General features: G+C 33.2%; 2 protein-coding genes across 2 annotated transcripts; one reads left to right on the top strand and one right to left on the bottom strand.

Annotated features, from left to right (window-relative positions):
- Positions 1-259: 259 nt before the first annotated feature.
- Positions 260-2,897, bottom strand: LOC141664160 (heat shock cognate 70 kDa protein 2-like). Its single transcript, XM_074470052.1, has 2 exons — positions 2,481-2,897; positions 260-2,156 (listed from the first exon to the last, which is right to left on the bottom strand). The coding sequence occupies exons 1-2, from the start codon at positions 2,692-2,694 to the stop codon at positions 424-426; spliced, it is 1,947 nt and encodes a 648-aa protein (XP_074326153.1). The 5' UTR covers positions 2,695-2,897; the 3' UTR covers positions 260-423.
- Positions 2,898-11,339: 8,442 nt separating this feature from the next.
- LOC141665955 (uncharacterized) lies at positions 11,340-11,840 on the top strand. Its single transcript, XM_074471942.1, has one exon. The coding sequence runs from the start codon at positions 11,340-11,342 to the stop codon at positions 11,838-11,840; it is 501 nt and encodes a 166-aa protein (XP_074328043.1).
- The last annotated feature ends 3,865 nt before the right edge of the window (positions 11,841-15,705 follow it).

The following is a 15,705-nucleotide window of genomic DNA, read 5'->3' as shown; positions in this document are numbered from 1 at the left end:
CTTCTGCTTGCAACTTGCTCCTTGTGATATCGATTTCATTAAATCTTGTCGATTTGATTGATCTATGTTTTCCGAATCTGAAATGTTCATATGTGGCTATATATGTTTTGAGCATTCTATGTAGATCAGTTAAAGCATTTGTGAGTTGTGAACGTCAGAATAATGTAAGAAGATACTTGTGCTTTTCTCTATTTACAGTGGTAATCAGGTTTGAGAAGAGAGGTGATGCTTTTATATCCACTAACAGAAGATGTATGGCAGCCTCTAAATAATGTTCCATAAAATTTACGAAAATCAAGCAATTTGCTCCCATAATCGTAAGCAACTTCCAAACAGAACTCATCAAACATCTGAATACTCAAAAATCCTTAGGAAACAAACATGAATAAAGGAAAACGAACGAGAGGAACACGAACCTAAAGCTTAATCTACTTCCTCAATCTTAGGACCAGCACCACCACCCGCACCTCCGGAAGGAGCATCATCAGTTTCAGCATCACCTGCATCACCACCTGCACTGTACATCTTGGCAATGATTGGGTTGCAGATACCCTCAAGCTCTTTCATCTTATCCTCAAACTCCTCAACCTCTGCCAATTGGTTATTATCAAGCCATGTAATAGTCTGATCAATAGAATCTTCGATGGTTTTCTTGTCAGCTGCACTGAGCTTGGATCCAATTTTCTCATCCTTGATAGTATTTCTCATGTTATATGCGTAGTTCTCCAGAGAGTTCTTCGCCTCCACTTTCTTCTTATGCTCTTCATCCTCTGCCTTGTACTTCTCCGCTTCCTGGACCATCTTTTCTATTTCCTCTTTTGAAAGCCTGCCCTTGTCATTAGTGATCGTGATTTTGTTCTTCTGCCCTGTGGTTTTGTCCTCTGCTGAAACATTTAGAATGCCATTGGCATCAATGTCAAAACAGACAGTGATCTGAGGCACACCCCTAGGAGCGGGCGGAATTCCAGATAACTCAAATTTACCCAACAAGTTATTGTCTCTTGTTCTAGTCCTCTCCCCTTCGAAGACCTGAATCAACACTCCAGGTTGATTATCAGAGTATGTGGAGAATACTTGCTCTTTCTTGGTTGGAATTGTAGTGTTTCGTTGAATTAAGACAGTCATGACTCCTCCAGCAGTTTCCAAACCAAGGGACAAAGGTGTGACATCAAGCAACAGCAAATCTTGGACCTTCTCATTTCCTTCGCCACTGAGAATAGCAGCTTGAACTGCCGCACCATAAGCAACTGCCTCGTCAGGGTTTATGCTCTTGCAAAGCTCTTTACCATTGAAAAAATCCTGCAACAGCTGCTGCACTTTAGGAATCCTAGTTGAACCACCAACCAGAACAACATCATGGATAGTGCTCTTGTCCATTTTAGCATCTCTCAAGCATTTTTCCACCGGTTCCATACACTTTCTGAAAAGATCCATGTTCAGCTCCTCAAATCTGGCACGTGTTATTGTTGAGTAGAAATCAATTCCCTCAAAAAGGGAATCAATCTCAATAGTCGTCTGTGCGGTAGATGATAAAGTCCTTTTGGCCCTCTCACAAGATGTCCTTAATCTCCTCAAAGCTCTCGGATTACCACTGATGTCTTTCTTGTTCTTTCTCTTAAACTCCTGAACAAAGTGATTCACCATTCTGTTATCAAAGTCCTCGCCCCCAAGATGAGTGTCACCAGCAGTAGCTTTAACCTCAAAAATACCCTCTTCAATCGTGAGTAATGACACATCAAAAGTCCCACCCCCAAGATCAAATATAAGCACATTCTTCTCACCAACGCTAGTAGCTTTCTTATCAAGACCGTAGGCAATTGCAGCAGCAGTTGGCTCGTTGATGATACGCATAACATTAAGGCCAGATATGACACCAGCGTCTTTGGTAGCCTGGCGCTGTGAATCATTAAAGTATGCAGGAACAGTGACAACAGCATTCTTAACAACCGTTCCCAAAAAAGTCTCGGCAATTTCTTTCATTTTCACAAGTACCATTGAAGAAATTTCTTCAGCAGCAAACTGTTTTTCTTCACCCTTGTAGTTGACAACAATCATTGGCTTGTCTGCTTGACCAGCAACTACCTTGAAAGGCCACATCTTAATGTCATCCGCAACAGAGGAATCACTGTGACGTCTGCCGATCAAACGTTTTGCATCTGACAATCATCCATGATCAAATATATAAATACATATGAACAAGCAGTGTATATCGAAATAAACAGTCTAGTTAACAGCAGGGGTGTAGCCACCTTGTATACATCAGAGGAAATTGACACCTTATAGCAATCACATGTATATGTTTACTAAATAAATAAAAATAATCCATGCCACACATGCATGCCTTGAGATTTAATTTTAATCTGGACTAAGCCAGATTAACGACAGCACCCTAGCTAGTCAAGAAATACATTCTATACAAAAACTAAAAGAATTAAAATTCAAATGCAGGAAACAGAACAAGAGATAGATAACATGTATACCAAAAACAGTGTTAACGGGATTCATGGCGACTTGATTCTTAGCAGCATCACCAATCAATCGTTCGCTATCAGTGAAAGCAACGTACGACGGGGTGGTCCGATTACCCTGATCATTGGCTATGATCTCCACACGGTCATGTTGCCACACACCAACACACGAATAAGTTGTTCCAAGATCAATCCCAATAGCAGCTCCTTCTCCTTTTCCCGCCATGCTTTCAAGTGCAAGATTTTACTAATTTAATCCAATAAAAACACCGTAACCTCGAAATTAAAATACACCTGCTTAAGTTCTGGTTGATATAAACATCATTCTCCTCCTCTATATAATGAGGTTTGAGCAACTGTATTCCCGAATGTTCTTAATACATGATTGACCAGCGATTTTGAAGGCAAATCAGGTGGATTTCAGGACGCCACTAGATCCTATTTCAGTGCTTCCCACTCTAACTACATCTCACCAAGTCATTATTTCACTGCTCTAAATCACGCATTTATCTCCTCCTATTCAAGTCAACTTGTTACGTAAATTGCTATTTTTTTTCATATGAAAGCATTTTGTTACAATAATATACATAGGTTGTCAAAAAAATTCGAAAAATTCGATATTCGCCCGAAAAATTCGTATTGGTATTAGAAATAAAGCGGATATTATCCGTATCCGAAACAAAGCGGATATTATCCGTATTCGAATCCGACGATTGCGGAAGCTGATACAGATATAAGCATATTCGTATCCGATAATATCTGAATCCGAATAAATATATATTACATTTAAATAATTTAAAATTTATTATATTAAATTTATAGTGCGTGTATGTGTTTGTGTATATATATATATTAAATATTATGTTTATACAATTTTTTTATAATTTTAAAATTGTACAGACATTTATAAAAAAAATATTTGAGAACAATTTAAAGATAACAATTATATTGGAAAGATAAATAAAATTAAATTTTTGAAAAATTAAAATATGATTAAATCACTTTAACTCTTATTATATTTTTGAAAATGAATTTTTAATTTTTACTATATTTTTTTTCAATTTTTAATATAAAAATAAAAAATCTGATTAAAAATTAGATTCGGATTCGGATATTATCCATATCCGGATAATATCCATCAGATCCGGATCCAGATATTATTCTTTAAATATTTCCGAATTCGGGAACGGATACAGATACGAATTTTCGGGTTCGGATTCGAATTCGGATACAGATATTGGTAGATCCGTATCCGAATTATCCGTTTGACAATCCTAAATATACAATTAATAGTTGACTAAAATTAATTAGACCTGTAAGAAGGCTGTAAATGAGTCAAAACGCTCAACGAAGAATTCACTATTTGGTTCGAAAAATGTCCAGTTTGAATTCGATTTAATTTATAAATGAGTCGATTATAAACACAATTTTAAGGTTAACTTTATAAATGACCTCAAGTTGAGCACATCTAAATTGGCTAAAAAGTTCGTAAACAAGTTTGATTATAATTTTCGTGAACTGTTAATATAGTTCGTGGCATGTTTGTGAGCAAGCTCATCGATAGTGGCGATTCCAGAAATTTTAAAATAGGGGTATAAATTTCAAGGAGGAAAAAATTGCACAAACAATTTAATTTACGTTGTCAAATAATACTTATATTTTGGACGAAAAATAAAAATAACAAAATTTTAAAGTCATATCCAAAAAATACCAATCTGGGAAGATTATGGCTGAAAATAACGATTCAAATCGTATATATCAGTTGGGTACTGAAAAGATAAAAGATACACATATGTTAATCTAGTATTAAACAAAATACGCATAAGCAAATGGGGTAATCCAATCATTTTTAACGAAAGATATCCTAACTTAAAATGCGTATCATAATACACATATTATTCCATGGTATCCCTGTACATACATACATACATATACAACACATCCATGTCTCTCCACTTTCCTCCATTTCTCCTCTTAGTAGACCATCACAAACACCTCCTTCTAGCTTTCTTTCCCAAACCATGGTCCCAATCGCTAGCCCCATGGTTGATGAAACTTGAGTGGTTGAGTATAAAGTGACTTACAAATCAATCAAAACGTATATGCATACGGAGGAGTCAGAATCAAGGGGGAAAGTTTCTTCCTGTGGCTTTAATTCGCTTAATTACGAGATGTAAAGAGTGCAGGGATGAAGTACGCATACCTTATTTACCTTATCAGGGTATTGAAATGGGTATTTTCAACCATCTATCGTGATAATTGGTATTCTTGTTTTTCAATGTTAAAAAAACATTATTTTTAACATTTTTTCTTATAGGTTTCTTCCGTTGCATAATTGTTTAGTTCCATCGTGTCCCTGAGAGGGTAAGCCTTTCCTAATTAAGAAACGCAGGAGATCAATTGAGGCAGTTAGATGAGTCTGATAAGCCTTTCTTGTATGCCCATCTTGTTTGCAAAGAGACACCCCAATGCACTGATTTTCCTTCATTAAATACTCACACTTAATCTTTACTAGATTATGTGCACTTCGAACCCTACCCATGTTTTTCTCATACCTGTCTTCTATCTGCCAATTAGAAAATCTCCCTTTAACAAATGTTTTACCTCCATGAGTGCCTCCAGTTTTATTTTTTAAATAAATAAGAAAATAAGCAAAAAACTGCAGCGACATGCTCATTATATTCCATCCACGATCCAAAATTCTCATATAATTTTGGAGAAAAATGCCGCAAACATTCACCAACTAATCTTTGAGGATATATAACTATTATAGGTTGAGGATACCCTCTTTGCAAATAATTTTTTCTCGCCTGGTTTCGATTAGCATAATAATCACTAATTTTAATTTTCAATGTAGGATCTGATTTTAGAGAATTAAGGTCAACAACTTTAGATGATTGTGTTGATCGAGAATGTACAAACAATTGTTTAATTAGAACGGATGCGGGTTGTTCGCTAGATGAAATTGAGGGTGTGTTAGTGTCTAGTGTCTGGTGACTCTGGTCGCAATGGTTTGAAATACCTTTTCATTTCTCAAATGCCTATATTAAGCAAAGAACAAAAAACTATAAGTATCGAACAATATAACCAGATTTTAAAAATTCTTCAGTCAGGTATTTTATCAAACACATAGAAGAATACGACATTATATATAATGGTGTATGAGCTAAAGAGTGTAAGAGAAACCACACAACAATTGATAATATAATACAGTGATTGAGTGATCAAGTACTGATAAATACACTACTAGAAAAAAGACCTTAGATATCGGTTAAAAACCGATGTCTATGTAAAAAATGTATGATGTCTTCGCAACTGATGTTAAATGTATTTTCTCATAGACATCGGTTAAAAACCGATGTCTATGTAATATTACACATCATTTCTGGAAAATTTCTAATGTCTAATTCATATTGATGTTATATATTTGTGTAATTTCAAGTTCAGAAATGTAATATTAGGACGATTATGCCCATTTAAAACTATATACACAAGCAATATTTATAAAATAATATCGATTACAAAAAAAAAACCGATGTCTATAACCTATTAGACATCGGTTGTATTTAAAGAACCGATGTTAATTTGAATAATAGACATCGATTGTTTTTTAAATAACCGATGTTAATATGATAAATAGACATCATGTATTTATTTTTGAATTGATGTTATTGCCTTGTTTATATGTGCTAATATCCCTTTATTAACATCGAATATTAGACAATGTATTAACCACAATATTGAAAAGACTTAATTCTCAAAACTCAACCAATACATATATATTATTACTCAATTGAATTCAAGATCAACAAATTCTCAATATATACAACTAATATCAAATATGTTTATCATTCTAAACAAAGTACAACTAATGTGTAAAATCAACCATATTTCTATTTCTAGTACTCAAGTCATCCCCTTTCATGCGGGCTCCAATTTTCTTTACCATGCTTCCAATCAATAAAAAGATATTTGTCTCGCCTAAAACTTTTCCAATCCTTTAAAAGATATCTGATGCATAAACTGAAACAGTGATGAGGGAATCAATTAGTATGTATTAGTTAATAAGGTAGGTGACACTAAACAAATGGAGGACATGTGCTCACCCTTGAGAGCACTTGAACAATGAGAGCTAGTATGCGCATAAAAACAACTCAATGTTAAAATAGAAGCAGTAGTATAAAAGCCTTCCATCAAAAGAATATCAACTAAGCATCATTTTTACCTGGTTATATACCATAGATAGTCACTAGCATCCCTAGTAACATTAATTTGCTCCAATAGACCAGAAGTAGTAAACGCAGAGCTATCTTCCATAGAAGATATATCCTCATTATAGGTCTCCCATGAGTTAATATCAACGTTGCTCGGCAAAATTTCCATTTTTGATGTCTAAACTCCAACCTGTAACAGAGGCAAAATTTAGATTATCAATCTTAGGACACTGAAAATCTGAAGATCTGGTGATTTCCTAATTTTTTTATGACATCTGTTAATCCTTTATCTCACTGACATTGTACTAGTGTGCTTATCAGGCTTCTACAATTAGACAGGCTGCAAATAAAACTAAATAAGAGACATTATATTTACATACTTTAGCAGTATTGAAGACTACATTGTGGCAGTCGGGAAGAATACTGATTGACTAAGGTGGCAGATTATAGTGTTTATCGTTGAACAATACTCTTGCAGCAGTCTTTGAATCATAATTTGAGAGAAAAGCTGCACAATCTCCACCTTTTGCAGAATATATATGAGCCTGGAATCATTCAATTAACAAGTTGATTACTTAAGTCGATAACACCGAGAAATATGCAAAAATGAAAGTAATTCAAATCCAAAATTATAACCTTAAATGGCTCATTGTCTGTTCTGAAGCTAATGCCTGGAACATACTTCGGCCAAAAAGGAAACCCTCTGAACAAATTTACAAAAAAACACACATCCCATTAAAACAACTTCACATTTTAATTCTCACCGACACATGCATCAGAATAAATAAAATAAGATCTAAAACAACTATATACAGTACCCAAAATTCCATTTGGCACAGACATAAGGCCCGACTCGAAGATTCGCATAAAGCCCTGCTTTCTGCACTGTCTTTAGAATCCTAACTAGATCATATCTCCCCTCAAAATTGTACTGAAATTAAATAGAAACGTATTATAGATCTTAAAGTAAAAAATGGAAACAATGTAAAAGGATCAATTACTGGAAATAGAGATAAAAGTAAAGTACATTGCCAGGAGAAGGCTCATGAACATTCCAAAACACATATGTCTCAATAACATCAATGCCTCCATCTTTAGTTAAAAAGGATGAAAAAAGAAAATACCTTCGGGGAGCCAACCGTAACCGACTCTTGAAAGCGTAAGTATAGAAGTCATCAAAGCAGAAGCAGTGGTCGTGTGATAGGGTTGCATCGAACTCATTTCAACCGTATAACTACAAAACACACACAAATATCATCACTGTGTGTAAATAATAAACATAATAGCACAATATAAAAGGCAAGAGTGTGTGTAATAATTAGTACCTGAATAAACGAGTGGAGAGAGATGGATTTCTGGCGGGCATACGAAAGGGAGACAAACAAATTAAACCTAATTGAACAAACAAACCTAATTGAACAAATTAAACCTAATTGAACAAACAAACCTAATTGAATAAACAAACCTATTCAGAAATTAGGGTTTCTCGTAGATGGGATTTGATTAATTGAAGGTGTTCTTCAATTTGGGGTTTAATTGAGACCCTATATACTTGCAATCAACTGATATGTTGTGTGTGAGAGAGAGAGAGAGGGAGGGAAGCGGAGAGATGGAAGAGAGAGAGAGAGAGAGAGGGAGAGAGAGAAAGAACCAGAGAGAACAGAGAGAGCTCAGAGAGAGTGAGTAGAGAGAGTGAGAGTGAGAGAGAGAGAGACAAGAAAAAGAATTAGGGGGAAAACATGTTTTTTTTGTTAAGAAGGGAATATTTGGGGAATAATGGGGGGAAAGTTTCCGCGTATTTTTTTTAATTTTTTTAAGTTAACCATCGACAACGGTTGTAAAATACAACTGATGTCTATAAAACAAAGACATCGGTTATATAGAAAACCGATGTCTAACTAACGTTTCTCATTTTTGAAAAATAACTATAGACAATGGTTATTTTCTCGACCGATGTCTAATATAAGCAGGAACATCGGTTTTAAAATAACCGATGTCTAAAAGAACTTTAACATCGGTCGTCTGAGCAACCGATGTCTAAGAACCGATGTCTATTGAAAGAATTCTAGTAGTGATAATTTATGCGATTATATTTAAGATGCAGAGAGAGTATACAACAGAAAAGGTTATTTATTTTTTGGGTTGTGTAAATGTTTAAGATGTGTGAGCAGTGTGTCCCATGTGTTCGTGTACAATATACTTAATTAATTTTTTTTTAAAATAAATAATGGGTGACAATTGTCACCCCAATGTATACTGTCCGTGCGCTCGTCAATTTAGCTCGTGAACAAGTTTATGAATTACTATTACTAGTTTTATATACTTGTATATTTTATGAACACGTGTTTAAAATTATAGTTAGTATAATTTTGTATGTATTTTGTTTACGAATAATTTATGAATTTATTTAATCAATTTATTATATTTATTAAATTTATAATATTCATATATTTATAGAATTTAAATTATAAAATATTCTAGATGGTTAGCATATATTTATTTATTTATTTATTTTGTGTTCGTGTATTCAATTAGTGTACATATATCACATACATAAATAGAAATAACTTAATTTTATCAAAATCAAATAAGAAACATACAAATTTATTTGTTCGATTCGTAAGGTCTTAGATTTTTTGTGTAATATTTTTTTTTATTTAAGAAAAAATAATTAAAACTCGTCAAATATTCGTCAATCGTGAGAACAAATTCGTAATTAGTGATCAAGAGTTCGTGAACAATATTCATGAGTTATTTGTTGAACCATGGTTCGTAAAATATATTTGTGAGATGCGTAAACATGTTCATGGATAAACTTTTCTTAATGAGTTGATACACGAACAAAATTTTTGACTCTTTAAACTTGAGCTCGAGTCCGAGTTTGATAAATTTTTAACGAGTTGCCCGAATACTTAAAAGTTCGGCTCAATGCGACACATATACACCCACTACACCATAAATGGGCCGATGCAATTCTTTTTGAAAAGCGTTACAAGCATTTCATTACAGTTTCTAAGAAATTTATATCTTATTGTACTACTGATTTAGTGTTACAATAGCTATATAGCTATTGTTGCATGAGAGTGACGGTGTTGCACAACATGTAACAACAGTGCCTGGTGTTACATTAGCTACTTCTTTTTTTGAAAATATTAAAATGAATATATTATCATAAAAATTAATATTATAATTATATTTTTGATTATTCATGACTATAAATTATTATTTATAACATTCTAATGTTTTAAATTTATTTAATTTCGTTTCAAAAATATATAATATTGTATTTAAATAATTTTTTAAAACAAAAAATATTTAAATAACATATATAAATAAATATATAATTAATATTTTATTAATTAAAATTAAAATTAAAATTAAAAAGAACTTACATGTTTACAAGATGAAAAAAGCCCAAAAGAGGGCGGCATTTTCCCCCTCAAATGAAAAACCACTACCTATACTGCCCAAAGGCTCGATTTACACAACAAAGTACTCATCCCTAATCGATTCATTTCATCCTCCCATAAAAACCCTAAAAATATACACTCACAGACACATAATTATATCTTTCTGGAAATTTGATCGCGAATTTAGTCTCTTGATGTTTTATTTAGATAATTAAAAACCCTAATTAAGCTTCTTCTTCGTTATGTCAAGGTAATCTTGTTTCTTTTCTCTTTTGGCTTTTACAATATTGATTTATTGTGTATTGTGGTGAATGAAGTTTGTTGTTTGATTGGATTAATTGTGGTTTTTTGTGATATTTAGGTGTTTTTGCGATTCAATGAGTTTGAAATTATTTTAATTACCGTTGCTTCATTTTTTATTGTTTGGATATTTAGGAGTTTCATAGGTGTGTTACAATTGTTCATATATTATATTTTTTAGTGGAAGTGTTGAGAATTGGCTAAGTCGAAGATCAGGATCTGTGTCACAATCAGGATAAGATCAACTGTTGTGATATGATTATCTGTTGAAAGCTTCGATATCATCCGTTGATGATCGTTAATCATTCGTTGATATATGAAAATATTTATCCATTGAAGATAAAGCATTTATCCGATGATCAAAGCTATCCGTTGAGAATGACTTGGATGATAAGTCAAGACTGCGAGATAAATCTGAAGGTGCTGATTTATAGGATCGTAGTTGATTTAGATATGTAAAGTGTTCGAGTTATATTGTAACATATCTTGTAATTGATAGAGGACTGATTTGTAGCTGTGTAGTATATAAACACATAATAGGTTATCACAATGTGTGGTTCACAACTCGAGTATTCGTATAACCTAGAAGCTCTTAAGAATATTATTCTATAGAGAATTTTATAACCGTTTATTAAAGATCAATATAAACTGTTATTTGATTCATCTGTTCTTACTTTATTTTCATAATACAGCGATTTGTTTAGTACTTGTATCCAACCCCCTTAAATAATTACTTTACTGGGCAATAAGTGGTATCAGAGTGGTCAAATTAACTGTTGATTTGCAAAGGTCAAGATGTTTGGAAGTAAGTATGAAAGCATGAAAATTCCCTTCCTGAAGAAAGCTATTAATCTACATGGAGAGTAAAGATGTTGATGTTCCTTGAAGACATTGATGATTCATATGTTGATATCATCAAAACAGGACCTCTATATCTAATGAAAACTATGGCTATGACTCCAGAAGCTCTTGAACACTATGTCATAAAGGAAAAATCAAAGTGGTTAGATCCTGAAAAAGTTGCAATGCTTAAGGATGCTAAAGTCAGGAATATTCTGCACAACAGTTTGGACAATGTGATGTCAAACAGAGTTATTGCCTGCAAGACGACAAAGGAGATATGGGATGCCTTGGAGACACCGTGCCAAGGTACAATTGCAATAAAGAAAAACAGAAGAGCTGTTCTTGTGCAAGAATATGAGCAATTTGATGCCAAGGCCGATGAGTCAATTGCTGACATATATGATAGATTTCTGACACTATTGAATGATCTATCATTGGTTGGAAAAGAATATGAAAGGGAAGACTCAAACCCCAAGTTTCTGAGAGCTCTTCCAGAAGATTGGGATACACAAGACTCAATAATCAGGCATCAATATGATCTTGATTTTCTGACTCTGGATGAAGTGTATGGGATGCTGAAGATTCATGACTTGGAGATCCAGTAAAGGAAGAATAGAAAAGGTCAGAAGATGAAGACTGTGGCTCTTAATGTTGAGACTCATAAATGCAAGGAAAAGATGAGTGAAAGATCAAGGAGAAGGAATATTGTGGAAGAGTCAGATACTGATGATGCATCAGATCTTGACAAAGATATTGACGAGGATTCTGAAATTGATATGGATGATCCTCAAGTGGTTGAAATGGCTACAATGCTAGTGAAAGGCTTCAGAAGGATGAGGTTCGGAAAACCACAAAGAAAATGTGGTTTCAACATAAGGTTCTCTGGTCAAGGCAAAGACAGGTTCAGAAAGAGTGATGGTCAGTACAACAAGGAAAGGAAGTTTGACAAGACCAAGGTGACATGTTACATTTATAATGAAATGGGACATTTGGCTAGTGAGTGCCCCAAGACAACTAGAAAAGCTTTGGTCACAACAAACTCCAACAGAGACTGGATGGATTCATCAGGAAGTAATAATGATGATGAATGCTATGCACTCATAGAAGCTCATGGAGTGAATGCCTCAGGAACTGATAAGGTACCTTCAATTGTATTTCATGTTGATTTTGATAATTTTTCTGAACTAAAAGCTTTCTTATACTCTTTGTATGTTACTTTTAAAAGTAAAAGTATTGATTATGATAGTTTGATTGCTGATTATAAGAGGCTTAAATAAAGAAATGATTTCTTAGAAGCTGAGTTAGTCTGCCTGAATGAACATAAAAATGCATGTAAGAAAGAACAACATAATGAAACTTAGATAAACATCAGGTATGCCAGACTAGAGAAAGTTCTAGAATAGGAAATAGAGGTTTTTAAAACTTGGATGACCTTAGCAAAGAAAGTTAATGATTTCATTAGTGATAAAATCTGGAAAGAATGTTTAGCTTATAACAAATTTGCTGATAGGAATATCAATAAATCTATTAATAGCACTAATCGAGTTAAGTTTGTTGGAACTGATGAAAGAGGAGTTGAGTCTGTCTATGAATTTGGTTCTACCTCTAAGAACAATGTTGAAGAAAAAGCTGAACCTAGAGTCCCTGCTAAGAAGAAAAAAGATCCTAAAATGCAAGAAAAGAAAGGTAAAAATATAGGACTTCTCTGTAAGAGTTAGTTTGAAAAGAAGATATGTGAGGTGACTTCAAAGGATCCCAAACCTAGGTCTAAGAGAGGTAGAAATGGAAAACAAGGAATAAACAAGGTAAACAACTATAAGTACATTCCTAATGCTCCTAGGAAATCTTGTTTTAACTGTGGTAATACTAATCATATTGCTATTGATTGTAGGAAGCCTAAAAAGAAAGTTTCTAAAATTCCTGAATCTGATATTAGTGATAGTTCAGTATTATACAAATAACAAAATCTTTGTTCTCACTGTGGTAGCAGTTGGCATTCTATTTACACTTGTAAAGATTATCATATTTTGTATCACAATAATTATGATCATTTGCCAAAATTCAATAAAATTGTTGTTTTAAATAGAACTGCTAAACTGAATGTGCATACATCTTATAGAGTCAAAAAGGTCAAGACAAATCCTGATGGATCAAATCCTGACAAGAGGTCTACTAATATAAAAATGTATAAGATGTATTCTTAAAAATTCTAACTAATTTCCGTATTTCTGATTATATGGAAACAAGAAGAATGTGCTTGTCTTGGATAGTGGATGTTTAGCACATATGACTGGAAATAAATCCTTGTTGTCAGAATACGAGGAGAAGGCTGGCCCAATGGTTTCCTATGGAGATGGCAATGGAGGAAAAATACTGGGATATGGCAATATTATCATTGGAAATGTCACCATCTCAAACATAGCTCTGGTAGATCGATTGAAGCACAACTTGTTGAGAATTAGTCAAATCACTAACAGAGGTTTCTATGTCGTGTTCTATGATACGCACTATGAAGTAGTTCATAAGATCTGTTGTACAAGACATGCCTGTACTATAACAAGACTAAGTCAAATTGACAGCCCTAAGTAAGTTGTATGATAATCTAAGTTTGCATTTTGTATTGTATTACTTGAGTCTGTAAAAGTGTAAATAGATTAGACTGGGGTATTTTTCTGTAAATAGTCTCAAGCCTAAGAATAAACTCTGGAAGAAGATCATGAAGATCATGCCTCAGAGAAAGTGTGAAGAAGCTTGGAGTTGAATAATTCTATTTTTAGAAAAACATTTTAAGTCAAGAAATCTATAAGTCACAAATTAAATCATATATAGAAGTCATTCGAGAACTCTAGAATGACTTATCGGGAAGTCAAGAAAAGCTTATAGAGAAGTCTTAGAGTTATTGACAAGTCAAATTGAAGATGTGAAGATCGAAGATATCTACAAGTCAAATTATCATTATAGATCTCAGAGATATCGATAAGTTAAAATGTATATAGAGATCTCTGAGATATCGACAAGTCATTTCTGCATTTGAGAACTCGGAGATATCGACAAGCCAAAATGAAGATGTGAAGATTGGAGATATCGACAAGTCAAACTCTCATTAGAGATCTCAGAGATATCGATAAGTCAATATGCATATAGAGATTTCAGAGATATCGACAAGTCTTTTCTAGATGTAGAAATTCAAAAATCTCGACAAGCCAAATTCTCTTATAGAGAACTCAGAGACTTCGATAAGTCAAAACTACTATAGAGTTATAAGAGATCTCGATAAGCCATTATACTTATCGAGATGTCGAGTTCTCTATATAACAAATTGGAGATCTCGATGTAAAACTCAAAGTACAAAATGCAGACCAGTTAAATATCCAAGATTATCAATCAACAAACAAATCAATCACCGATTTGAAAAGTCTACAAAAAGCAGCTTGAAGAATACAAGATCAAAGGCCAAGATTAACTGACAAAGTAAAGTCACAGACATGCACGATTTTTAAATATACACTAAGCCAGAAATATAAAGTTTTAGTTAACTTAAAGTAGGGTTTAGTACTTACTATTGCATGCTGTGTAAAACCAGTGTTTACTGTTCTATACCGTAAACACTGGATGCTTTGTTTTAGTTGTAACAAAATAGATTTAAAAATCTTGTAACTCTCTCAAGAAAGAAGTTGTGTTCTTTATCAACAAAGATCCCAAAAATTTGTAGCAAGACATACTTGATTTTAATATAAAATTAAGTGAGTTTTGAAGATAGTGTATTCATGTGCATGTTTTATTATTCCTGTTATAACATATTATCTCTACAAGTTAAACTACTTTGTTCACCATATCCATAATAGTTCAAAAAGCTTAAAAATAATATAAAACACATTCACCCCCCATGTGTTGTATTCATTACCTAACAATATCACAAGGAAAACTGTTTTCAAAGCTTACAAACATGGAAATATTTATTAATCCAAACTTTATGCAAATACTGATGGTCCAGAAACTTATCTGATAATCAAAGCATCATTAGATAAAAGTTGGAATTGGCACAAGAAGTATTTCCCAGTAGTAATACAATTGTTTAAGGGGGGTTGGATACAATTATATAGATGTTTTGAACAAGTATAAAAATATAAAAATTCTTTATATTTCTGATAAAAACTATTACAAACTCTCTCAAGAAATACTGATGTTCTTGAGAGCTGCTTGGTCGTACAATACTCGAGTTGATCACTATGTGATGACCTAAACTTTGTTTATATAATACACAGCTGCTACAAATCAATCTAAGATATGTATTATATATTACTAATAGAAAATGATACATATCTTAGACTGAATATACAAAGTCCTATCACTCAGAACGTAACAGATATCCATCCCTCAAAATAAGGAACAGAGTCAATCTTCACAACAGAGTACCTTTAGATGCTGATGATTCTGCAGATACTGATGATGCATCAAATCTTGATGACA

The sequence above is a fragment of the Apium graveolens genome, chromosome 6, assembly GCF_009905375.1.
Source record: "Apium graveolens cultivar Ventura chromosome 6, ASM990537v1, whole genome shotgun sequence".
Lineage (NCBI taxonomy): Eukaryota > Viridiplantae > Streptophyta > Magnoliopsida > Apiales > Apiaceae > Apium > Apium graveolens.
The sequence above is the reverse complement of the archived record's forward strand: the minus strand, read 5'-3'. Positions and strand labels throughout refer to the sequence as shown.